We start from the raw sequence: 26333 nt of genomic DNA on the forward strand, positions 1-26333 counted from the left end.
AGGATGTGAACATCTACCTCCCGGAAAGCCCAGGGGCCCACATCCTAGCAGTGCTGGCTGAGTGTAGCCCTGTTTGGCTCCAAGGACCAGGCGCCTCCTAATTCCATCTGGGCTGTGGAGCCTGCTGTTCTGGGCCCAGCCCTGGTTGCTGAGGCCCTGGGGCACTGTGGCCTCTAGGTTATCTCCCCACTGCAGGTACCTCCCAAGGAGCATCCTGGGTGGCCCCAGGGTGGAGGACGCCCCCGGCCAAGGGAGGTTTTTCAAGCCTGGGCAGAGGGCTGCACACCAACAGAAGCATGAGGCTCCTGCTGCTGTTCTGCTTGGCCATACTGGGTAAGCCCACTGGGGACATCTTCGAAGGGGACAACTGTGCTCCCTTTTCTGGTGCTGGGGGCCACAGAACAGGTGGGACCTGAAGCTATGGATACATCCAGAAGCATAGGACAGAGGGATTTGGGCTTGAATCTCAGACCAGCTCCTCATGGCATATGTGGCCCAATCACTGATTCTCCATTTTGTCCCACTATTTACTCATCTGCAAAATGGACTAATGACACACAATGTAGGCTCAAAAGAGTTTTTGTGGATGAAGAATCTTGGTGCGTCCTGCACTTCCCATCTGGCCTCAGGAGGAAGCTTTCTGGGTTGACTCCAGCCCCTCCTTCACCTGAGGCACCATGGTGGGTGCCCTGGCACGGGGGAGGTTGCTGCTGGTGAGGGGGTATCTGCTGATAGACAATTGGACAGTTCTAAAACCCAGCCCCAACCCTGACAGGGCGTAGAGAGAAGGTTGGGGACTCCAGGGGACATGGGGCAACAAAATACTTGGCTTCCCCTTGGGCTATGTGTGTGTTAGGTGCAAAGCGGGTGCCTCCCTGGACAGATATGTTCTAATCAGTGTGCCCTGGGTGCCAGGTATGAAGCAAAAGCCCCTTTGGGAGCCCCACAGCTCTGCTGGGTAGGTGTGACCACAGAGAGAACTGGCAGCGTGGTGGGGAGGAACGCCTGTTCCAGGAAGGGAGCATTGCGTGATGGGGAAGTCCAGGCTCCCCAGAGGTCCAGCAGATGGGAGGCTGCTTCACTCTCAGAGACAGCAAGAGGGCTCAGGACCTACCCTCCATGAGTCTAAAGGAGTGTTACAGAGCCAGGGGGAGAGGACAGGTCTGGTCCAGTAATCTCCCCTAAGCTTTGCCCCTCCCTTTCCCTGTCCTCTCTCCTGCACCCATTTCTAGCCCTTTTGGACAAGGTGGTGGGTCACTTCCTCCTCTCCATGGCAAGGGAGTTGATCTTCCTGCCTGTTTGGTCACTGGGTCAAACAGCCAACATCTGCCTCCATTACACTGAAGGGTGGGTCTCAGTTGACTGCAGCACAGGCTGGACTATCATTTCCTCATTTGCTTTAAAAACAAACACACTGTGGTGTTTGGGCTAAAAAGAGAGCAGAGCTCATACAGGGGCACAGGCATCTGGGTCTCTGTGGAGTACCTGGACAGGGTGAGTCCTTTGCACTTCGTCCCCTGACTTTGCTCAGACTCTTATCCAGCAAGTCCTGCTAACTAAACTCCTCAGAGACCAACAGGTAAATCATTCATTCATTCATTCATTCATTCATTCATTCATTCATTCAGCAAGCACTGACTGAGCACCTGCTTGGGGCTGGGCCCTGCTTTAGGTCCAGGATGGATACACAGGGTGCAGAAACAAACCTAAGATCCCTTCTTCCTATAGCTGACATTCCTGTGGGCTGGAGGGACAGGTGATGATAAAATTGAGCACAGTCTCCATTGTGCTAGGATGTGATTGTCCTACAGTAAAGCAAGTGATTGCAGGTAAGGGAACCCATGGGTGGGCACGGGGCAGGAGGGCAGAAATGACTGGGAGGTTGACACTGAGAAGGGGACACCCAAGCCAAGACATGTAGAGCAGAACATGCCTGGACAAGGACCTGAGTGGCCAAAGCAGGAAGCAAGGGGATGGGGGGAGATGGGAGAGGTCAGAGGGATGGCAGAGGGTTGGGGGGAGGGCCTGTGGAAATAGCTGTGGGAGGGTTTGCACAGAGACACCGTCCAGTTGAGCCTTCACAGGTCCTCTTGGCTGCTGTGTTGAGAAGAGGCACCTGGGCCTGGGGATCCAGGTCCAGCCCAAGAGAGCCATTAGACTATTCCCCAGATCAAGAGACAGGTGGTGATAGCATGGAGAGGTGGTCGGGTTATAAGCTCAGGCTAGCTGCACTTGCTCTTGCTGGTGGGTGGGTAAAAGGCAGAGCCACGAGAGGTGACCCCAGGGTTTCTGCCTGAGCCCCTTCAGGGACTGGCTCAGGTGCTGCCTTGCAGTGGGAACTTATGCAGCTGAAACAGCTTCTGTGGATTGAGCTGTCGGGCAAGGGATACTGCATGTCAAGGAACTGTCAGAGCCAAGACATTGGAAAGATTACATCTGTGTATTTTGAAATCCCCAAGCATTACAGCAAGTATAATGTTGAGAGTGTGGTCATGTGCTGCTTTGCGACCGGGCGGGGAGGGGGGGTACGTTCTGGGAAACGGCATTGTTAGGTGATCCCGTTTTGCAAGCATCACAGTTTGTGTACACATACCTAGGGGTACCACCCACTACACACCTAGGCCATATGGGAGAGCCTACTGCTCCCAGGCAACACCTGGATAGCACGTTTGGATTAAACATGCTAAATAAAACTTAAAAACAGTTTGCTGTTTAAAAACTATTCTTTTTCATTTTGCAAGAACTAGTTCAAAGTATGCCACTGAAATCCCAGACAGATGAAAATGCTGAGTTTGAGACTTTTTTTGGGTTGGGGAAGGGAGATACAGCCTTTAAACTTCATGACAGTAGGTCTTTTCAGTTCTGTTTTGCACATTAATCACATCCTTGCTGCTTAACACATAAATACTAGGGAAATCCAAATTAATTTTGGTAATAACCCAGGCAACGCAAATTGCGACTAATAAACAAAATGTGGTCCACAACAGCACGAGATGAAATCGAGCACAAGAGAAAACGAGGCTTGACCTGTGGTGGCGCAGTGGGATAAAGCCGTCTACCTGGAACACTGAGGTTGCCGGTTCGAAACCCTGGGCTTGCCTGGTCAAGGCACATATGGGAGTTGATGCTTCCTGCTCCTCCCCCTTCTCTCTCTCTCCCCTCTCCCTAAAAATCAATAAATAAAATATTTTTAAAAAAATTAGCCTGACCAGGCGGTGGCGCAGTGGATAGAGCGTCGGACTGGGATGCAGAGGACCCAGGTTCGAGACCCTGAGGTCGCTAGCTGGAGTGCGGGCTCATTTGGCTTGAGCAAAAATCCCACCAGCTTGAACTCAAGGTCGCTCGCTCCAGTAAGGGGTTACTCAGTCTGCTGAAGGCCCATGGTCAAGGCACATATGAGAAAGCAATCAATGAACAACTAAGGTGTTGCAACGCACAGTGAAAAACTAATGATTGATGCTTCTCATCTCTCTCCATTCCTGTCTGTCTGTCCCTGTCTATTCCTCTGACTCACTCTCTGTCTCTGTAAAAAAATTAATTAATTAATTAATTAAAAAAAATTTTTTTTAAAGAGAAAACGACACAATCACGACACTAAACACAAGGGCTGAGGCTCTGCCACAGTAACACACCTACTGTTTTACAACAAACTTCATTTTTAGAAGTGGAAAGAGTACACTCTAAATTTCAATAAGAAATATAGTATAGCGAATACATAAGTCAGTGACATGTCATCTATTATCATCAAATATGGTCTACCGTACATAACTGTGTGTGCCACACTTGTGTACGATTGCAGTACAGTAGGTCTGTTTACACCACCATCACCACAGACATGTGAGCAATGCATCGTGCTGCGATATTAAGACTATAAAGTCCCTAGGTGATAGGAATCTTTCAGCTCTGTTATAATCTTATAGGACCACCATCGTATACACCTGTCATTGACTAAAATGTCCTTATGTCGCACATACTGTAGGAGGACCCAGGAACAAGAATCTTCAAGGAATGATGGGCATTTCTAGGTCATTGCAACCCAGAGGGGCAGGTAGAATATGTCTAACTAGAAAGCCCGGCAGTCATAGGAAATAACCGCTGTTCTAGATATTATAAATTGTAATTAAAATGATTTGTGCAAAGGTGTCTGCTAATTCAAACTGAATTACCCAGGGCAGGCGGCGAGGATGCCCCTTTGCTTACTGCCCCACGGGGTTTCCCCCTTCTACTTGCTTAATTGCTTAAAGTAGAGTGCAATGAAGGAAACCACTGGTGGTACATTTCTTAAGAGCCACCGCTAGCTCAATAAATAAAGGTGATTTAAATAATAAAATGTTAATTCACATGTCAAAGATCTCTTTGTACACAACATTTCTTGTGTAGATCTTTCCATCATTTTTAAGCTTGCCTTGCAGAGGACCATCAATTATTTTTAATTTTACATCCGTTCTTTCACGAACTCTTGAACAGGCAACATAAAGTTGACCGTGTCCAAATGCAGGCTCAGGTAAAAAAATGCCAACACGCTTAAGCGTTTGGCCTTGAGACTTATTGATGGTCATAGCAAAGGCAAGTTTTACAGGAAATTGTCTATGTCTCAATTGAAACGGCAACCCTGTTTGAAATGGAGCCAAATCAATTCTTGGAATGACATGTATTTCACCTTTAGAGGAGCCAGTCAAAGACTTAGCTATTATGACATTATTTTTCAATTGGAGAACCTCTAGTCTTGTACCATTGCAAAGACCTCTTCTGGTGTCAAGATTTCTTTTTTTTTTTTTGTATTTTTCTGAAGCTGGAAACGGGGAGATACAGTCAGACAGACTCCCACATGCGCCCCACCCGGCACGCCCACCAGGGGCGATGCTCTGCCCCTCCGGGGCGTCGCTCTGCTGCGACCAGAGCCACTCTAGCGCCTGGGGCAGAGGCCAAGGAGCCATCCCCAGCGCCCGGGCCATCTCTGCTCCAATGGAGCCTCGGCTGCGGGAGGGGAAGAGAGAGACAGAGAGGAAGGAGGGGGAGGGTGGAGAAGCAAATGGGCGCCTCTCCTATGTGCCCTGGCTGGGAATTGAACCCGGGTCCCCCGCACGTCAGACCAATGCTCTACCGCTGAGCCAACCGGCCAGGGCCAAGATTTCTTAACAGCATAATAATTGCTCCAATCTTTAACCTCAATTTGTGAGGTGGCATGCCAGAAGGCGGGACTATTTGAATGCCGTGGCAACTTCACCCCATTGGCTAGTACAGTTACGCAAGCAACCAATAAGCTATCGGCAACAAACAGACACTTAAGCTGCATATAATAAAGAAGACAGGAGGTTCAAGGCTGGTGCTTAGGAAGGTAAATGGAGAATGGTCCAGAAATATCAAGATGTCCAGACCCCTTGTCCCAGGTCACTGTCAGGGACAGTCACTGTCAAGGAAGGCTGTGGGGCCCGCATGCCCCGAGACTGCTGCTTGTATAGGCAGTGCACTGAGGAGGGCCTGTTCCCCTTGGGTGTGGACAATGAGAGGATGTGGAGGGTTGTGAGGACATCAGGGCCATCTAAGCCTACATGCCAGAAGGTGTCACGAACCCGCGCCTCAAATAATTTTGCAGGTCTTGGGTGGGAACCATGGAGGATTAGAAAATAAACACAGAAAGAAAGAGGATGGGATCGGGAGGACCCCTTGCACAGCTGATAGCTTCCAAGAGCAAGTCTCCACCCCCAAACCATTTTATTAATAAGGCAGAGCAAAGTCATTAGCAAAACAAAGAAAGCTTAGATACAAAGTCATATTTCTGAGGCAAACCAAGAACTCTCCCAAGTGCAGAAAACCTCCACCCTGCATAACATCTTTTTTTTTTTGTATTTTTCTGAAGCTGTAAACGGGGAGATACAGTCAGACAGACTCCCGTATGCGCCCCACCGGGATCCACGCGGCACGCCTACCAGGGTCAACGCTCTGCCCACCAGGGGGCGATGCTCTGCCCCTCCGGGGTGTCGCTCTGTTGGCCACTCTAGCGCCTGGGGCAAGGCCAAGGAGCCATCCCCAGCGCCCAGGCCATCTTTGCTCCAATGGAGCCTCGGCTGCGGGAGGGGAAGAGAGAGACAGAGAGGAAGGAGGAGGGGGTGGAGAAGCAAATGGGCGCTTCTCCTATGTGCCCTGGCTGGGAATCGAACCCGGGTCCCCCGCACGACAGGCCGACGCTCTACCACTGAGCCAACCGGCCAGGGCCCCTACATAACATCTTAACTTCACAAAACAAAGGGTAAAAAGAAAACTGCCTCCAGTCTTTTTGAGGGACATGGGGGTGGGAGGAGTGGAAACACTGCTAACACAGAGGTGTGGAGAAAGGTATGTAAATTGCCTCTACCAATTTAAACAAACAGAGGTTGTGGGGAAGAACTTAGCCTTTAGCAACTTAAGCAAGTGAGGTGGGGGGATGGGCAGCAAGGATCCTGTCAGCTTACTGCCAGTCCCCCATACCTGTCCCCCCCAAATCTAAAACGCTAGGACGCTGTCAGCTTGCGGTCTCCAACAGGAGGACACATAGACTGCACACGGAGACTGAGAAAGTGCCAGGATTGGGCAGTTTGGAGGGTGGGGCGTTAAGGGGGATGTGCAGAGCCAATAAGGGGTGTGGCAAGAGGATGTGGGTGACTTGGGAGCAGGAGGTTCCTGTGAGGCTGTGTGAACATGGGACAGTGTTGCTGTTCAGAGAAGTGTCTGGTTGAAGGTCGTATTTGAACTGGCGTACCCTCGTAGAGAGACCAACAGAACCTTGATGAGCTGTTCTCCCTTTACCCCAACACCTGTGGCGTTTCTGAGTGAGGTTCTAGACTAAGTGAGCATCTAGAGCAGTGCTGGTCAACCTGGTCCCGACCACCCACTAGTGGACGTTCCAGCTTTCATGGTGGGTGGTAGCGGAGCAACCAAAGTATAAATAAAAAGATAGATTTAACTATAGTAAGTTGTTTTATAAAGATTTATTATGCCAAACAGCAAAAATCCGACAAAAAGTACTTGGTAAGTAATTATTATTATATGCTTTAACTTGCTGTAACTCTGCTTTATAAATTTTATAAAGTAAAGTTACTTCCCTACTTTATAAATCACCATTACTGCAGAACCAGTGGGCGGTTAGAACATTTTACTACTAACAGAGATACAAAAGTGGGCGGTAGGTATAAAAAGGTTGACTACCCCTGATCTAGACCATTTCATCAAAATCAGGCTGCATTAGCAACCTGTGGTTGCCGTGACAAAGCGCCACAAACTGGTGGTTAAAAACAACAGACGATTTTTCCCTCCCTGTTCTGGGGGCCAGAAGTCCAAAACCAAGGTGTCAGGAGGGTTGGTTCCCTCAGGAGGCACTGAAAGAGAAACTGTTTGTTTCATGCTTCTTTCTGACTTTGGTGACTGCTGGCAACCCTTGGTATTGGATGGCTAGTGAGTGCATTTCTCCAACCTCTGTATCCGTCTTCACATGGCCTGTGAGGGTGTGTGCGTGTGTGCATGTTTCTTATTAGGGCCCACCATAACCTCATGTGGATCATTGGGGTCTATCTGCAAATATAATATTTCTGAATAAGGTCCCATTCACAGGCTGGAGGGTTAGGGCTTTACCATATCTTATCAGAGGACACAATTCAACCCTCAACAGCTGGGCTGCTCTTTCAAAATCAAGGGACTTGCCTCAGGTCTAATGAATTGGATTCTAGGGTTGGACTTCAAGTCTCCAAGCTCCCAGCATCCACAGAGACTAGTGTGGACAGAGGAATGATCCCGGAAGGCCCCTGAGCCTTGCAAGGCAGCAGCTGCACTGCCCCCAGCCTGGGCAGAAGTCTTAACTTCTGTTAGTAACAGACAGAGGCTCTGCCTAGCTATCTACCCACGCAGCCCAGCCTCTGCTTGGCTCAGTGTCTAGTCCCAAGGGTGGCCTGTTGTCACCTCATGAGTTTTTGAGTGTGCCATCTTATCATTCAAGTGTTCTGGCACACTTGAACTTCAAATTAAATGATAGACCACCCCATCTTGGTGGGCTAGATGCATACACTAAATAATCCAAAGGAAAAAATAAACAAAACCCATGAGTCTTGTTACAATTAAAAGTGAGTACCCCACGCATAGTGTGCAAAAAAAAATTGGCTTCTGTCTGTGAACTTATGTAAATCAACCTTCTATTAATATCCATTGAAATGGAATAAAGGTGGGTCAGCTTTTCCCTTCCACTTTTTTTAATTGATTTAAATTTATTGTGTTTACATAGATTCCAGTGTCCTCCCGAATGCATTCCCCTTCCCTGTGTTCCCCTCAACATCCCCCTTGTCCCCCTCCCCTCAACACCCTCCCCCTTTCCCTCCAGGATTTTCTTTTTTGCTCTCTATAATTCTGTGTTATGTATATATATTTTCACCAATCTCTTTCCCTTCTCTGATCCCATCCTATCTTCCCCTTTCCCTCTGTCCACTTTCCCTCTGATTCCTTTGATCCCACCTCTGTCTCTATTCCACTACTCAGTTCATATTGTTCATTGGAGTCCTCAAATGAGTGAGGTCATATGATATTTTTCTTTCTCTGCCTGGCTTATTTTACTTAACATAATAGTTTCCAGGTCCATCGATGTTGTAGCAAAAGGTAAGATTTCCTTCTTTCTCATGGCCCCATAGTATTCCACTGTGTATATGTATCATAGCTTTTTAATCCACTCGTCCACTGACGAACACTTGGGCTGTTTCCAGATCTTGGCTATTGTATACAATGCTGCCATACACATGGGGGTGCATTTCTTCTTTTGAATCATTGATGTGTTGTTCTTGGGATATATTCTTAAAAGTAGGATGGCTGGGTCAAAAGGCAGTTCGATTTTTAATTTTTTGAGGAGTCTCCATACTGTTTTCCACAGTAGCTGCACCAGTCTGCATTCCCACCAGCAGTGCAGGAGAGTTCCCTTTTCTCCACATCTTCGCCAGCATTTATTATGTCTTCTTTTGTTGATGAGCGCCATTCTGACTGGTGTGAAGTGATATCTCATTTTGGTTTTAATTTGCATTTCTTTAATGATTAGTGATGTTGAACATTTTTTCATCTGCTTGTTGGCCATCTGTACGTCCTCTTTGGAGAAGTGTCTATTTATTTCTTTTGCCTATTTTTGATTGGATTGTTTATCTTCCTGGTGTTGATTTTTACAAGTTCTTTATAAATTTTAGTTATTAACCCCTTATCAGATGTATTGTCGAATATGTTCTCCCATTATGTGGTTTGTCTTTTTATTTTGTTCATATTGTCTTTAGCTGTGCAAAAGCTTTTTAGTTAGATATAGTCCCATTTATTTACCCTGTCTTTTATTTCATTTGCCCGTGGAGATAAATCAGCAAATATATTGCTGCAAGAGATGTCAGTGAGCTTACTGCCTATGTTTTCTTCTAAGATGGCAATGGTTTCACAACTTACATTTAAGTCTTTTATCCATTTTGAGTTTATTTTTGTGAATGGTGTAAGTTGGTGGTCTAGTTTCATTTTTTTGCAGGTAGCTGTCCAATTTTCCCAACACCATTTGTTTTTTAAATTTTTTTAAAATTTATTCATTTTAGAGAGGAGAGGGAGAGACAGAGAGAGAGAGGACAGACAGAGAGAGAGAGAAGGGGGGAGGAGCTGGAAGCATCAACTCCCATATGTGCCTTGACCAGGCAAGCCCAGGGTTTCAAACCGGTGACCTCAGCATTTCCAGGTCGACGCTCTATCCACTGCGCCACCACAGGTCAGGCTTCAACACCATTTGTTAAAGAGACTGTCTTTACTTAATGTTTGCTCTTACCTCCTTTGTTAAATATCAGTTGTCCTTAGAGCTGTTGGTTTATTTCTGGGTTCTCTGTTCTGTTCCATTGATCTATATGCCTTTTCTTATGCCAGTATCAGGCTGTTTTGAATACAATGGCCTTGTAGTATAACTTGGTATCAGGAAGTGTAATACTACCCACTTTAGTCTTCTTTTTCAAGATTGCTGAAGCTATTTGTGTTCTTTTTTGGTTCCATATAAATTTTTGGAATACTTGTTCTATATCTTTGAAGTATGTCATTGGAATTTTAATGGGAATTGCATAGAATTTATAAATTGCTTTGGGTAATATAGACATTTTAATGATGTTTATTCTTTCTATCCATGAACACGGTATATGCTTCCACTTGTTTGTATCTTCCTTGATTTCTTTTATCAATGTTTTCTAATTTTCCGAGTACAAGTCTTTAACTTCCTTGGTTAAATTTACTCCTAGGTACTTTATTCTTTTTGTTGCAATAGTGATGGGAATTGTTTTCTTAATTTCTCTTTCATACTGTTCATTGTTGGTGTATAAAAATGCCTCTGATTTCTAAATATTAATTTTATATCCTGCCACCTTGCTGAATTCATTTATCAGATCCAATAGTTTGATGACTGAGACTTTAGAGTTTTCTATGTACAGTGTCATATCATCTTCAAATAATGATAGTTTTACTTCTTCATTTCCAATTTGGATGCCTTTTATTTCTTCTTCTTGTCTGATTGCTGTGGCTAGGACTTCCAGAACTATGTTGAATAAGAGTGGTGAAAGGGGGCACCCCTGACTTGTTCCTGATCTTAAGGGGATTGCTTTTCATTTTTTCCCATTGAGTATGATGTTGGCTGGTGGTTTGTCATAGATGGCCTTTATCATGTTGAGGTATGTTCCCTGTATTCCCACTTTGCTGAGAGTTTTGGTCATAAGTGGGTGCTGGATTTTATCAAATGCTTTTTCTACATCTATTGATTTAATCATGTGGTTTTTCTTCTTCCTTTTGTTTATGTGATGAATCACATTGATCGATTTGCAAATATTGTACCAGCCTTGCCTCCCCAGAATAAATCCCACTTGATCATGATGTATTATTTTTTCATGTATTGCTGGATCTGGTTTGCTAATATTTTGTTGAGAATTTTAGCATCTAAATTCATCAGGGATATTGGCCTATAGTTTTCTTTCTTTGTAGTGTCTTTGCCTGGTTTTGGAATCAGAATTATGCTTGCCTCATAAAAGGAGTTTGGAAGTCTTTCCTCCTCTTGAATTTTTTGAAATAGCTTGAGAAGGATAGAAGTTAGTTCTTCTTTGAATATTTGGTAGAATTCACCTGTGAAGCCATCTGGCCCAGGGCTTTTGTTTGTTGGGAGTTAGGTTTTTTTGTTTGTTTGTTTGTTTGTTTGTTTTTAAAACTGTTACATAGATCACTTTTTTCAATTTTTATTTTTATTTTTATTTATTGAGTTTTGCCAGAGAGGAAGGAAGAAAGAGAGATACAGGAACATTAATCTGTTCCTGTATGTGCCCTGACTGGGGATCAAACCAGCAACCTCTGTGCTTTGGATCAATGTTCTAACCCACTGAGCTATCTGGCTAGGGCTGTTGGGAGTTGTTTTTTTATAAATTTTTTGAATTTATTTATTCATTTTTTTAGAGAGGAGAGGGAGAGACAGAGAGGGAGAGATAGAGAGAGAGAGAAGGTGGGGGGAGGAGCTGGAAGCATCAACTCCCATATGTGCCTTGACCAGGCAAGCCCAGGGTTTTGAACCTGCGACCTCAGCATTTCCAGGTCGATACTTCCACTGTGCCACCACAGGTCAGGCGGGAGTTTTTTGATAACTGTTTCTATCTTGTTTGTTGTAATAGGTCTGTTTAGGTTTTCTGATTGTTCCAGATTGATTTTTGAAAGATTATATGTTTCAAGGAGTTTGTCCATATCACCTAGGTTGTCTAATTTTTTTTCATACAGTTTTTCATAGTGTTTTCTTACAATCCTTTGTATTGTATTTCTGCTTGTTAATTGTTACTTCTCCACTCTCATTTCTAATTTTATTTATTTGAGTCCTCTCTCTTTTTTTCTTGGTGAGTCTGGTTAAAGGTTCATCAATCTTGTTTACCTTTTCAAAGAACTAGCTCTTGGTTTCATTGATCCTCTGTATTGTTTTTTTAGCCTCTATGTCATTTATTTCCACTCTGATATTTATTATTTCCTTCCTTCTACTTCCTCTAGGCTTTACTTGATGTTCTTTTTCTAATTCTTTTAGATGCAGGGTTAAATAGTTTATTTGAGCTTTTTCTATCTTCTTAAGATATGCCTGTAATGCTATGAAATTCCCTTTCAGGATTGCTTTTGCTGTGTCCCATAAATTTTGAGTTGTATGTTCATTTTTATTTGTTTCAAGGAAATTTTTTATTTCTTTCTTGATCTCATTGTTGACCCATTCATTATTTAATAGCATGCTGTTTAGTTTTCAAGTACTTGAGTGTTTTTCAGTTCTTCTATTGTAGTTGATTTCTAGTTTTATGCCATTGTGATCAGAGAAGATGCTTGATATGATTTCAATCTTCTTAAATTTATTGAGACTCATTTTGTGTCCTAACATGTGGTCTATCCTAGAGAATATGCCATGAGCACTTGAAAAAAAATGTGTATTCTGCTGCTTTAGGATGAAAGATTCTGAAAATATCTATTAAACCCAGTTAATCTAGTGTGTCCTTTAAGTCTGATGTTTCTCTGTTAATTTTCTTTCTTGAGGATCTATCCCAGGAATGGCCAACAGATTTTGTCCCTGGGCCAGATTAGAAAGAAAACATTTTTTATGGGCCAGATGAAATATTAAAATTAAAAAATGTTAAATACAAAAATGATTTGTTTAAGTAAACAAAATTTTATTGTGTAATTTGTTTATGGATAAATGTAAGTGAGTGAAAAAATTTTAATATACAATATTATTTTAATACAAATATATTTTAGCCTGACCAGGTGGTGGTGCAGTGGATAGAGCATCAGATTGGGATGTGGAGGACTCAGGTTCAAGACCCCGAGGTCGCCAGCTTGAAAGCAGGCTCATCTGGTTTGAGCAAGGCTCACCAGCTTGGACCCAAGGTCGCTAGTTCAAGCAAGGGGTCACTCTGTCTGCTGTAGCCCCCCGGTCAAGGCACATATGAGAAATCAATCAATGAACAACTAAGGAGCCACAACAAAGAATTGATCTTTCTCATCTCTCTCCGTTCCTGTCTGTCTGTCCCTATCTGTCCCTCTCTCTGACTCTCTCTGTCTCTGCCAAAGAATAAATAAATATATATATTTTAATAAAAATATAATTACGTACCATATAAATATCCAAATTATATTGCAATCAATCAAAACAATATTTAATTAATAGAATGAGCTTGAAAGGGTTATATCACAAATAAAACCATTATTTTGTTTTACAAACAGCCTGGACATGTTTTCAGTTATCAACTGCAGCTATTGTCTATGCTGTAATGCCACTTGATTCAGCACACTTGACCACAAAAATAATGAATTGTTTGACCTTGGGTGTGCACCAGCAAACTCCACCTAAAAGAATGTGGGTTTCACATCACCACTAAATGTCAAACAGTTCATATCGAGTACAGATAAGTACAAAAGTTGTAAATCTTTATAATGGAATTAAAAAATAATGTAGTATCGCGAATCCATTTGACCAATTATTGGAAGTTAACCCTAGATTAGTCACATGCGGAAGTCTTTCCTGCATATCACTATCTTCTTAAATATCTCGATTTCCAATAATCAAAGACGCTTCCGCTTCTGAGTAGCTGAGATTTTAAAGTAGTGGAGAATATTAAAAATTTAATATGTTGGCCATGCCTGATCTATCCAGTGATGTTAGTGGGGTATTGAAATCCCCTACTATGATAGTGTTGCTGTTGATCTTGCTTGCCCTTTATGTCCATCAAAATCTGCTTTATATATTTAGGTGCTCCTGTATTAGGTGCATAGATATTTATAATGGTTATATCTTCCTGTTGGGTTGCTCTTTTTATTATTATGTAGTGACCTTCTTTATTCCTTTGTTTTAAAGTCTATTTTGTCAGATATAAGTATTGCTACCCCAGCTTTCTTTTTCGTTTCCATTTGCATGAAATATTTTTTTCCATCCCTTTACTTTCAGCCTGTGTGTATCTTTTGTTTTGAGGTAGATCTCTTATAGACAGCATATGTATGGGTCCTGTTTTCTTTTTCTTTCTTTCTTTTTTTTTTACAGAGACAGAGAGTCAGAGAGAGGGATAGACAGGAACAGACAGACAGGAACGGAGAGATGAGAAGCATCAATCATTAGTTTTTCATTGCGCACTGCGACACCTTAGTTGTTCATTGATTGCTTTCGCATATGTGCCTTGACTGCGGGCCTTCAGCAGATCGAGTAACCCTTTGCTCGAGCCAGCGACCTTGGGTTCAAGCTGGTGAGCTTTTTAAATTTTTTTTAATTTTATTTATTCATTTTACAGAGGAGAGAGAGAGACAGAGAGAAAGGGGGGAGGAGGAGGAGGAAGCATCAACTCTCATATGTGCCTTGACCAGACAAGTGCAGGTTTTGAACCAGTGACCTCAGCATTCCAGGTTGATGCTTTATCCACTGCGCCACGACAGGTCAGGCCAAGCTGGTGGACTTTTGCTCAAACCAGATGAGCCCACACTCAAGCTAGTGTCCTCGGGGTCTCGAACCTGGGTCCTTGGCATCCCACTCCGACTCTCTATCCACTGCGCCACCACCTGGTCAGGCAGGTCCTGTTTTCTTATCCATGCAGCTACCTTATGTCTTTTGATTGGAGCATTTAATCCATTTACATTTAAGACAGGGGTTGGGAACCTATGGCTCGCGAGCCAGATGTGGCTCTTTTGATGGTTGCATCTGGCTCGCAGACAAATCTTTAATAAAAATAATAATAACATTAAAAATATAAAGCATTCTCATGTATTACAATCCATTCATTTCCTACGGCTCATGTTCATGGTTGCGGGTGGCTGGAGCCAATCACAGCTGTCCTCTGGGACAACACCAAATTTTTATTGGATAATGCGTAAGGTACACAGGTTGTTGTATGGCTCTCATGGAATTACATTTTAAAATATGTGACAATATGGCTCTCTCAGCCAAAAAGGTCCCCAACCCCTGATTTAAGGTTATTATTAATATGTAGTTGTTTATTTTATTCTTTAAATCTACATTAATGTTTTACTAGATTTTTTTCCCCGTTTGTTCTGTTTACAATAGGCCCATTAACATTTCTTGCAGCATTGGTTTGGTTGTAATGAATTTCTTGAGTTTTGTTGGGTTTTTTTGGTCTGGAAAGCTTTTTATTTCTCCTTCAATATTAAACAATGGCCTTGCTGAATAAAAAAGTCTTGGTTGCCTGACCTGTGGTGGCGCAGTGGATAAAGCATCAACCTGGAAATGCTGAGGTTGCCGGTTCAAAACCCTGGGCTTGCCTGGTCAAGGCACATATGGGAGTTGATGCTTCCTGCTCCTCCCCCCCCTCCTCCCTTCTCTATAATAAATAAATAAAATCTTAAAAAAAAAAAAGTCTTGGTTGTAAAAAAAAAAGTCTTGGTTGTAGGCTCTTGTTCTGCATTACTTTGAATATTCTTTCCATTTCCTTCTGGCCCCAAGTGTTTCTGTTGAGAAGTTGAATGTCATCCCTATGGGAGCTCCTTTGTAGGTGATTGACTGCTTTTCTCTTGCAGCTTTTAGTATTCTTTCTTTATCTCTTAGCTTTGATATTTTAATTATGGTGTGTTTTGGTGTATGTCTCTTTGGGTTCCTCTTTAATAGCATTCTCTGAGCTTCTTGAATTTGTGTGACTTTTTACCTGCATCAATTTTTGGAAGTTTTCAGCTATTATTTCTTCAATCAGGTTCTCTATCCCTGTTCTTTCTCTTCTCCTTCAGGAACCCCTATTATATGGCTGTTGTTTCTCTTCATGTTGTCACAGAGCTCTCTTAGAATTTTCTCAGACTTTTTGATCCTCTTTTCTTTTTGCTATTCTACTTCTGTGCTTTCGCTTATCTTGTGTTCTAAATCGCTGATTTGATCTTCTGCTTCATCCAACCTGCTTTTAATTCCTTGTAGTGTAGTCTTCATTTCTAATATTGTGTTTGTCATTTATGTCTGATTCTTTTTTATGATTTTAATGTCCTTTTTGATGCCAGAAATCTCTTTGTTTAGATGTTCATTTTGTCCATCTATTGTTGCTCTAAGATCCTTGAGCATCTTAACAATTATTATTCTAAACTCTACATCAGTATCTTTGTTATTTCCATTTCATTTAGTTCTTTTTCTGGGGATTTCTCTTGTTGGTTCATTGGAATTGCACTTCTCTGTCTTCCCATTTTGTCTCTGTATAGATTGCTCTTTTGGATGTGTTGTTTGTGTAGCTAGCTGAGTATAGGGTTGGTGTTGTCTGCCTCTAGCTTTCAGTTGTGTTGTTTCTACATCTTCTTGGGATGGCTTCAGCTGTTTGTATTCTGCTGTGGTCTACTTGTCTGCTGCTACTGCTCTTTTTACTGTTTGTGACAGCATTTTCTATGCCTTAGCTGGGTCAGGTGTGAGGAGCCTTTCCTTAAGATACCACTCTAACTATGGTTGTTAGGTCCTGAGTTCTCTGTATCTGGCTATTGGATGTACCAGCCCTGGACTTCCTTGGCCAGAACCTGGCACAGACCAGTGGGGGTCACTGCTTTTCATTGGCCCCTAGCAACCTTCTTGGAGCTACAGGTGATCCAAAATTTGTGTCTGCCTCTGCTGGGCCCTGACACCATTGTAAATCTCAGCTGCACTCCTAGGCTGGCTTTTATCTACTTTTGGCCAGTGTGTGTGACCTTTCTATTCCTGACATGAGGTCTTTCCACCAGCTCCCCTCTGCCTCTGCCTCCTCAGGCACTCCAGCACCAGCACGGGCTCACGGACCACAGCTCAGGCTGCTTTGTGGGTATTGGGGACTCCTCACCTTGCTGGTCTCTGCCCCCCAAGGGGGCAGGTTACCTCTCTGGGCTCCGCCCTCCACGGGCCCATGGGAAGCCTCATCCCTCTGGGGTCTGGCCTATGCTAGAGCAGGGGACGCCTTGTTCCACCCTGGGGGCGTGCGGGAGGCCTCTCTGGGCTCTGCTCCCTGCCACTGCTGCCCAGGTTACCTCGCTGGGCTCTACCCCTGTCCACTGCATGGGCCAAGCACCACCACTGCAGCCTGGCCCTCCTGCCCTTCAGAGGATACTCAGCAGGTTGGGGGGGCCATGTAGCCCAAACCTCAGCACTCAAATCCTGTGTCCCTGATGCGCCCCCTGCTTCTAAGTGCCTCTGCAGTGACAAGAGCAGGGGAGCCTCTAGTGGGTGGGGTAAGTGCTTCCCTTTGCTGGCTTGGTTTCCCAGGAACAATGGGCACTTTAGGTTTGGGGAGTGACCCATTACAGGGGCCAGGGTGGCTGTCCCCCACAGTCTCTCCTTGTGCCCTCGAGACTACACTCTCCTCTCGCAACTCCAGTCCTCTCGGCGCTCCCCACTCCGAGCCCCGGGTAAGTGGCTATGAACAAGGTTTTCTGTGCGGTCCCTTTAAGATGGAGCCTGGGTTTGAGAGTTCTGTCTCCCTCTCACAAACAGTAACCAGGCTCTTCTTTCAGCTAAACACTGTTTTTATGCCTCCTCTAGTCTCTGGGGCTCCAGGCTGGGGCTCTGGTCCTGGAGCTGAGGACCCACAAGTCTTCAGGAAACCCACCCTACCGTGAGAGACCCTCCAGGCTGCCTCTCACTCCTGGGAGCAGGGCAATCCTTTCTGCGTCTCCACCCTTCCTACCAGTCTCAGTGTGGTTTCTTTGGTGATGCTTGGTTATAGATTCCTCTTAGTTTAGTCAAAGTTGGTTTTTCAAGATGATTGTTCCTAAGTTAAGTTGTAATCACTTCGGTTCTGGGAGGTGGGAGTTGTAACGTCTGCCTACTCTGTCACCATTTTCCCTCTCTTCCCTTCCACTTTTATAAGTCAAGGTCATTTCCCTCCATCAAAGAGAAAAGAGTCATCATGCCTCCACCCTGAACCCCCATTTCCCTGTTGAGGTGGGGAGAGTCTGGCCTCAGAGCAGGTTTGGGCAGCAAGTTGATTCTTTGGCCCCAGGGTAATTATTAGTAGCAATTTATGAAATTATTAGTAGCAATTTGCAAAATGGTGCCCCCGAGAATAGCTTCAACTCAAGATACAGTTTTGCATACAGTACTTTAAATCAAAGATTCTGCAGGAAAGCCTGTTTGAAAACAAGTCATAAAAAATAGGGGTTGGCCTGACCTATGGTGACGCAGTGGGTAAAGCATCGACCTGGAACACTGAGGTTGCTGGTTTGAAACCCCGGGTTTGCCTGGTCAAGGCACATATGGGAGTTGTTGCTTCCTGCTCTTTCCCCTTTCTTTCTCTCCCTTCTCTCTAAAATTAATAAATAAAATCTTAAAAAGAAAATAGGGTTTGGCCCTGGCCGGTTGTCTCCATGGTAGAGCATTGGCTGGCATGTGGATGTCCTGGGTTTGATTCCCAGCCAGGGCACATAAGAGAAGCACCCATCTGTTTCTCTACCCCTCCCCCTCTTGCTTCTATCTATCTATCTATCTATCTATCTATCTATCTATCATCTAGCTAGCTATCTAGCTTGCTATCTAGCTATCTCTTCTCCTCCCCTCCTACAGCCATGGCTCTATGGAGCAAGTTGACCCTGGGTGCTGAGGAGGGCTCCATGGCCTCTGCCTCAGGGGCTAAAAAAAATGGCTCCAGTTGCAATGGAGCAAGGGCCTCAGATGGGCAGAGCATCGCCCCTAGTGGGCTTGCTGGGTGGATACCTGTTGGGGTGCATGTGGGAGTCTGTTTATGCCTCCCCTCCTTTCATTAAATTAAAAAAATAGGGGTTCTCATGATGGTTAGCAAGAGGCACAAATGATAAAATATTTGTGGGTGATGTAATCCTGGGCAGGGGAAGAAATCCTGATTCCACAAGCCTGGGCAGGCTTTCTACACCAGTGTTTTCTTTTATTTATAAAGATTTTATTTATTGATTTTAGAGAAAGAAGGAAAGAGCAAGGGGGAGGAGTGGGAAGCATCAACTCTTAGTGATTGCTTCTCATATGTGCCTTGACCAGGCAAGCCCAGGGTTCCGAACCAGCAACCTCAGCATTCTAGGTTGACACTTTATGCACTGCGCCACCAGAGGTCAGGCTCTACCAGTCCTGGTCTGTGAAAAAGTTAACCACCTTGATCTTGTGTGAAGATTTTAGATTCAATGACCTTAGTCGAATTTGCTTATGCTCAGGGTGATTTCTGCCCTGAAATCATTCTATTTTTACCAGTCCCCAAGTGTAAAAAGGTTGAAAACCAGTTTCTCAACATCCATACTACTGAGGCCAGGGCTGGATAATTCTGTGACATGGACTGTCCCATGTTCTGTAGGATATTTAGCGACATCCCTGGCCACTCCTCCACTCAATACCAGGAGCATTCTCCACTCGTGATAACCAAAATAATGTCTGCAGACACTAAGGCCCCCTAAAGACAAACTCCCCCAGTAGAGAACCACGTGTTTAGAATGCAATACATATGTTTAGTGGTCAGGAGCTTAGGATTCCTAGGAAATGTCTCTGAAGACTATTGCATTCTAGTCTGTTCCAACTCACTGCTCAGTGAGCAATGTGCTGACTGCAGTGGGCTTCCCGAGCCAGCATGCCCAGCGTGGTATGGAGAAAGTATGAGGGCTGTGATATTTGGGTTTCATAGCTGCTTCCCTCTACCCTTCCCTCAAGCACTGCCCCTACATACTAATTTTGTGTGTATGTGTGTGTGTGTGTGTGTGTGTGATAGAAACAGTGAGAGAGTCTGAGAGAGGGACAGATAGGGACAGAAAGAGAGGAAGGGAGAGAGATGAGAAGCATCAATTCTTCGTTGAGGCTCCTTAGTTGTTCACTGATTAATTTTTCATATGTGCCTTGACCCAAGGGGCTACAGAAGAGTGGGTGACCCCTTGCTCAAGCCAATGACCTTGGTCTCAAGCCAGCAACCTTGGGCTTTAACCCAGCGACCTTTGGGCTAAAGCTGGCAACCATGGGGTCATGTCTATGATCTCACGCTCAAGCCAGCAACCGTGGGTTCAAGCCGGATGAACCCACACTCAAACAGATGACCTCGGGTTTTGAACCTGGGTCCTCTGTGTCCCAGTCTGACACTCTATCCACTGTGCCACTGCCTGGTCAGGCCCTACACACTAGTCCTGAAAATGGGCCATTAAGAATACAACCCTCTTGGCCCTGGCCGGTTGGCTCAGTGGTAGAGCGTTGGCGTGTGGATGTCCCAGATTCAATTTCCAGTCAGGGCACACAGGAGAAGCGACCATCTTCTTCTCCACCACTCCCTTCTCTCTCTATTTCTCTCTTCCCCTCCCACAGCCATGGCTAGGTTGGAGCAAGTTGGCCCAGGGCACTGAGGGTGGCTCCATGGCCTCACCTGAAGTGCTAAAATATCTTGATTGCCAAGCAAGGGAACCATGTCCCCAGATGGGCAGAGCATCACCTAGGGGGCTTGTCGGGTGGATCCCCATCAGTCAGTTACATGCAGGAGTCTGTCTCTCTGCCTCCTCCACTTCTCCCTTAAGAACAACTAAAAAAAAAAGAAAAGAAAAGAATACATCCCTCTCTCCCAAACCTCCATTCAGGAGGCAGCTTTGTTCAAACCTGGTTGTTATTTTGGCTCTATGGACGGCCAGAGATGCCCGATAAAAAGATATGAGAGATGTCTGTGTTCATATCAACTCCAGGATCTGCCTACAGAATAGGAAGTTACTTTCAAGCAGAGAGTGTGTTGAATCCCCGATCAGGGCACATACGAGAATCAACCCATGACATTATGAAATAACAGGGTAACAAATCGATGCATCTTGCTCTGTCCCTTCCTCTCTCTCTAAAATCAATAAACATTTTTTTAATTGTGGTGACATTCACATGAAAATTTTAACCATTTTAAAGTGAGCATTCAGAGGCATTTGGTGCGTTCACACTGTTATGCAACCACCACCTCTATCTAGTTCAAAAATATTTTCAGCACCCCAGAAGGAAACCTCTGACTCATTAAGCAGTTGCTCCCCAACCTGCCTGTCCCCTCTTCATCCCTCACCTCCCCCCCACTAACCACCAACTTGCTTTCTGTCTCTGGATTTTCCTCCTCTAGACATATTGAGTAAATACAATCATGTAATATGTTGATTTTTGCGCCTTGTGTCACTGAGCATAACGTCCTCCAGGTTCATCCGGATTGTAGCTGGTGTCAGGCCTTCACTGTTTGTCATGGTTAACTACTGCTTCGTTGAATGGACAGACTATATTTATTTGTGCATTCATCCATTGATGGACATGGACCTAGAAGCTACTTCTACCTCTTAGCAATTGTGAATAGTGCTGTGGTGAATGTGTGTGCACATGTGTCTGTCTGAGTCTGTTTTCAGTGATTTCAGTGCATATCTAGAAGTGGGGTTGCTGGGTCACAAGGTGATTCATTGTTTAACATTTTGAAAAACCAACAAACCAGCATTTTCTTAACATGTTTGACAAATGCTGGTTTCCTTCCTTCTCCTATTTCACCTCCCAGAACTCACCTCCAAGATCTTCATTACCTACAAAGTCCAGGACTTCTTCCCCAGGGGCCACCGAGTTCTCATCACCTGCCACTCACCCAATATGCTCCCACCTATCACCTACTCCCTCCTGGGAAGCCGGGACATTGAAGTTGCCAAGAAAGTGGTAAAGACCCGTGACCCAGCCTCCTTCAACATCAATGTCACACTCAAGTCTAGGCCAGACCTGCTCACCTACACCTGCCAAGCGTCCCCTACCTGGGGCAAGCACGTGACCAGCAACAAGCTGCAGATGTACCGGGAGCTGTGGGCCAGTGAGTGCATGGGGAATGGGTGAGGAGCACATGGGATGCAGGGTCTGGAAGATAAACAAAGCTCCCGGGGGGTGGGAAGACTGAGGACTGGGGTCTGGAGCGGGAGGGTCAGGACAGGACAGGTTACCTCCCTCCAAGGGCCACTCTTTCCTTAGGGCCTGGCCATTGCAGGTGTAGCTCCTGGCTGGGCCTGAGAGGGCTGAGGGGAGAATGAGAAGGTGGATGAGGGCTTGCTGAGCTCTGACCCCAAGCTGATAAAGTGGGCATACTTTGTGCTTTATCTGGTTTAATCTTCACAGCAGCTGAGGGTGGAGTCGTGGCTCCAGCTTCTAGAGGAGGAAGCTAAAGCTCTTGGAGATTAAGGCAGTTGTCCTTGGCCATCCCAGCCTGCAGGTGGCAAGGGACAGTTTCAAACTGCACTCCATGGAACCCCAAACCTATGTTCTTCCCATCCTTATCCTGCTCTTAACTCAGGTGTCCTTCCTAGTGGGAGGCATGGGGGTGGGAACCAGGAAATGTTGCCTGACCAGGGCTGGAACTGTACACCCACAGCCAGGAGGAGACAGCTGGGGAGGAGAGCCCTGAGTCTGAGCACTACAGGTCAAGGGTTCGAATCTCTACACTTATAGGCTGTGGGTTCTTAGGCAAGTCACTCAAACTCTCTGAGCCTTCATTGTTTCATCTACAAAACAGAAATAGTAGTACCTTCAGAAGGTAGAAAGAAGTCAGTGGAAGTTCACAGTAGGTGGTAAGCATTGGACAAGGGATGACAGTTCCTTCACAGAAAGGCTCTTTGGAGCATTAACCTGAGGTCCTGGGGACTTATAGAATCTAGACTCCTCTCAGCAACAATTCTTGCCCTGAAGGAGCATGTGTTTCAGTAAAACAGTCAAGATTGTAAGAATATAAGTAAGATTGCCAGATACATTTTGCATAGGATGTACCCATACTAAGAAATTACTTATTAAAAAATAAAATATCGTCCTGGCCAGTTTGCTCAGTGGTAGAACATCGGCCTGGCATGTGGATGTCTTGGGTTCAATTCCTGGCCAGGGCACACAGGAGAAGTGCCCATCTGCTTCTCTACCCCTCCTTCTCTCGCTTCTTTCTCTCTCTCTTCCCCCCTTTTGCAGCCATGGCTTGATTGGAGCAAGGTGACCCCAGGTGCTGAGTATGGCTCCAAGAGCTTGGTTGCTGAGCAACGGAGCAAGTCCCAGATGGACAGAGCATCCTCCCCTAGTGGGCTTGCTGAATGGATACTGGTCTGGCACATGCGGGAGTCTGTCTCTGCCTCCTCTCCTCTCACTAAATAATAAATAGAGATAAATAGATAGATGATAGGTAGATAGAATAAAAATAAAATATAAAAAATAAAAATTTATTCATTGTTTACATGAAATTCAAATTAATCTGGGTGTTCTGTTTTCATTTGCTAAGTCTGGCAACCCAAAATATACATTATGAGAAGAAAACCAAATGAGAAGCTATTTTGTTTTGTTTTTAAGATTTTGTTATTGATTTTAGAGAGAGGAGAGAGAGAAAAAGGGTGAAGGGGAGTGGGAAGCATCAACTCGTAGTAGTTGTTTCTTATGTGTGCATTGACTGAGCAAGTCTAGGGTTTTGAACCAGTGATCTCAGCATTCCAGATTGACACTTCAGCCACTGCGCCACCATAGGTCAGGCCCACTGAGAAATTGTGGTACACACTGCAAGTGGGGTAGAAGCCCAGACAGGCTGAGGGATTACTCCAGAAGGTTGCCAGAGGAGGCCCTCAGGTTCGTTATTTTGTAACAAGGGAACTTGCTGGGAAGAGGCGTTAAAGTCTCCCAGCCATGCCTGTGCTTCCTGTCCCACCCTGCCAGATCCTGTGTCCCAGATGCAAGCTGACTTTACCGTGCTGGACAGAAGGTCAGGCCCAAGGGTGGAGATGTCCTGCCTGGCATCCTTGGGCAGCCCACCCATCACCTACAGCCTGATTGGGAAGGTCGGCATGTCCACATGCAGCAGAGCCGCAACACCGGCAGCCTGCCAACTTCTCCTTTCCACTGACTGCGACAATAGACTGCTTCCAGTGCCAGGCTGAAAATGCCATCAGTGTCCAGAGCAGCTCGTTCACGCTAGTGCCACCAGGTTAGAGGGCCCCTTGGTTTCCAGTTGGCACTTCTGGGTAGGTTGGTGGGAGGTGCCAAGAGCAGGGAAGGGGGTCTGGCAGCAGTCATGCCTACTCTGGTCCTTCCTGCCTCCCTCACAGGACAGCTGCCCAAGGGACCCATCTTCATGCTGGCTGCCAGCATCACCTCCATTGCAGCCATCACCTCTGGGATGCCGGGCTGGAACAGGTAGGAAGTGGGCCCTGGATGTGGGGGAGGAGTGAGAAGAGCTGGCTGTCTATGTGGACCAACAGAGGTCCTTGCTGAAGAGCTGAGGGTGGTGGGTCTATAGGGCAGAGCTACCACCCTAGCAAACACAGGGCCACATTGCCTGTGAGTGACTTGCTGAAGTTTATTAAGGGCCTATTATGTGCCACATGCCCTCTGAGGGCTTGCTGATTGACAGTTTTATATGACACGGACCACTGTTCCCAGCTGCCTGCCCTACAGTGCTGTCAGCTGGCCTCTGGGTGGGGCACTCTCTTGTATTTTCTGTTTGTCAGAGGAGGGAGATTGGGATGGGGGACATGCTTACCAGGACCAGAGTAGATCAAGGGCTTCTGCCCTCCATAGGAGCCACATAGGTCACTGCTTCCCAGCTGGTGGCATGAGGCAGGGGTTGGAACCCCTGGGGTCCCCTCTCCAAGGTCATCATTTCAATGGCTTATAAAGTGACCAGGGCCTTTGTTCTGACCCTAGACAACACAGGTTCTGTATGTCTGGCCTGTAGTGGCAGTCACTCCTGCCCTGTCAACTTCTCACCTCCCTTGGTTCCTAAGACACTGCTGTTTCCTGGTCCCACCTCTTTGGTGGGCATTGTCCAGGAGTCTATCCTTGGCACTCTCCTTGTCTCATCTCAGGGTCCCTTTCTCTGAAGTTTCTGTCCTTTCTAGAGGCCAGAGTCATGGGCAAGTCATGTTACCTCTCTGAACCTCAGTTTTCCCTTCTACAAAATGGGGTATAAAGACCTGACTCGCCTGACCTGTGGTGGCACAGTGGATCAAGCTTCGACCTAGAACACTGAGGTCGCCGGTTCAAAACCCTGGGCTTGCCCGGTCAAGGCATATATGGGAGTTGATGCTTCCTGCTCCTGCCCCCTTCTCTCTCTCCCTCTCTCTCTCTCTCTCCCCTCTAAAATGAATAAATAAATAAAAAATTAAAAAAAAAAAAAAAAAAAGACCTGACTCCCACTCACCATGTGACCAGGGGCTAGCACTTGCCCTCTGGGTGATTCACTGCTCCCCTTCATTTCGTGAGGTGACTAAGCCTCACACCCCTACTCCTGCCCAGGGCACTGATGCACATGCCACCATAAAATTCCAAGAGGCCTTGGGAAGGTGTTGTTGGGATGTATGCTTGCCTAATCTGGAGTCTCACCTCCTTTGTCATCAAGGTTGTGACCAGAAGATGGACGCTCAGCAGAATCCCCCAGGAGAGCCCCCATCCTTGCCCCCTACAGAAGGACCCACCATTTGCATGAAGAGCTGGCAAGCCAGCCAGGATTCCTGGAGCCTGATGTTCTGCAGGGAGGATTTCAGGATAAGGTGGGGCTGTAGAGGGACAGGAGGTCCACAGGACAGAGGGGCTCTGCACAGGTCCCTCCTGCCCTTGTTCCTCAGCTGCTTGTCACTGTCCATGCAGATCTGGTAAGAAGGTGGAGGTAGGCCCAGCTGCAACCTCACCCAGGGCCTCCTCCCTTCCACACACAACAGCTCCCCTCTTTCCTGAAATGGCACCCCATCTCCTGGTGGCCCAATCCTCTGGTTCCACACGCTGATGGTCCATTTTATCTGGGAGGACTCAGCCCCATCTGGAAAGACCCAGCACCCTCATTAACCTTAAGGGATTCCTCCCTCCTCAGCCTGTGGCCCCCAAGAAGATACCCGCAACCCCCCTCACAGAGCTTCCCTGTTCAGACACTCTGAACCATTTCAGTAAAAAACTGGATTATGCCTGACATGTGGTGGAACAGTGGATAGTGTCAGCATGGAATGCTGAGGTTGCTGGTTCGAAAACCTGAGCTTGCACAGTCAAGGCACATACAGGAAGCAACTACTACTGCTTCCCTCTTCTCCCTCCACCATCTAAAAATCAATAAAATAAAATAAAGAAAATAACCCCTGGCCGGTCACCCTGGAATTCTGTTTCTGTCTGCACATCATCCTGGAGTTTGGAAGTCTGAAGTCACACTGCCTTTCACAGCCTGAGGGCAGAACCCAGCCCGGGAAGAATTGGGGGGTTCTCACCCCAGATTTAGTTACAGAGAGAAGGAAAGAGAGACATAACAGGCAAGGAGGGGGTCCAAGCTGTGGCCTGGGGTTTTGAGTGGAATGTGATGTGGAAAGGAGTGGGTGTGCCTGGGTCCTAAGCAGCTGAGGTCCAGAAGGGCCTCTGGTGGGGCTTCCTGGAGGAGGAGATGGGAGTGCGGGGGGCA

At 45.8% G+C, this 26333-nt stretch overlaps 1 protein-coding gene and 1 non-coding gene across 2 annotated transcripts; one reads left to right on the forward strand and one right to left on the reverse strand.

Moving 5' to 3' along the window:
- The first annotated feature begins 296 nt into the window (after positions 1 to 296).
- Positions 297 to 25522, forward strand: C6H17orf99 (chromosome 6 C17orf99 homolog). Its single transcript, XM_066237540.1, is given in 6 exon segments — positions 297 to 405; positions 21450 to 21749; positions 23612 to 23753; positions 23755 to 23879; positions 24001 to 24088; positions 25293 to 25522. Coding segments are annotated over 6 exon segments (771 nt in total). The 3' UTR covers positions 25300 to 25522.
- On the reverse strand, positions 6141 to 6216 carry TRNAD-GUC (transfer RNA aspartic acid (anticodon GUC)). Its single transcript has one exon. It is a non-coding gene; the product is annotated as a tRNA-Asp (tRNA).
- Positions 25523 to 26333: the final 811 nt, after the last annotated feature.

Source organism: Saccopteryx bilineata, chromosome 6 (assembly GCF_036850765.1).
Source record: "Saccopteryx bilineata isolate mSacBil1 chromosome 6, mSacBil1_pri_phased_curated, whole genome shotgun sequence".
NCBI classification, from domain to species: Eukaryota; Metazoa; Chordata; class Mammalia; order Chiroptera; family Emballonuridae; genus Saccopteryx; species Saccopteryx bilineata.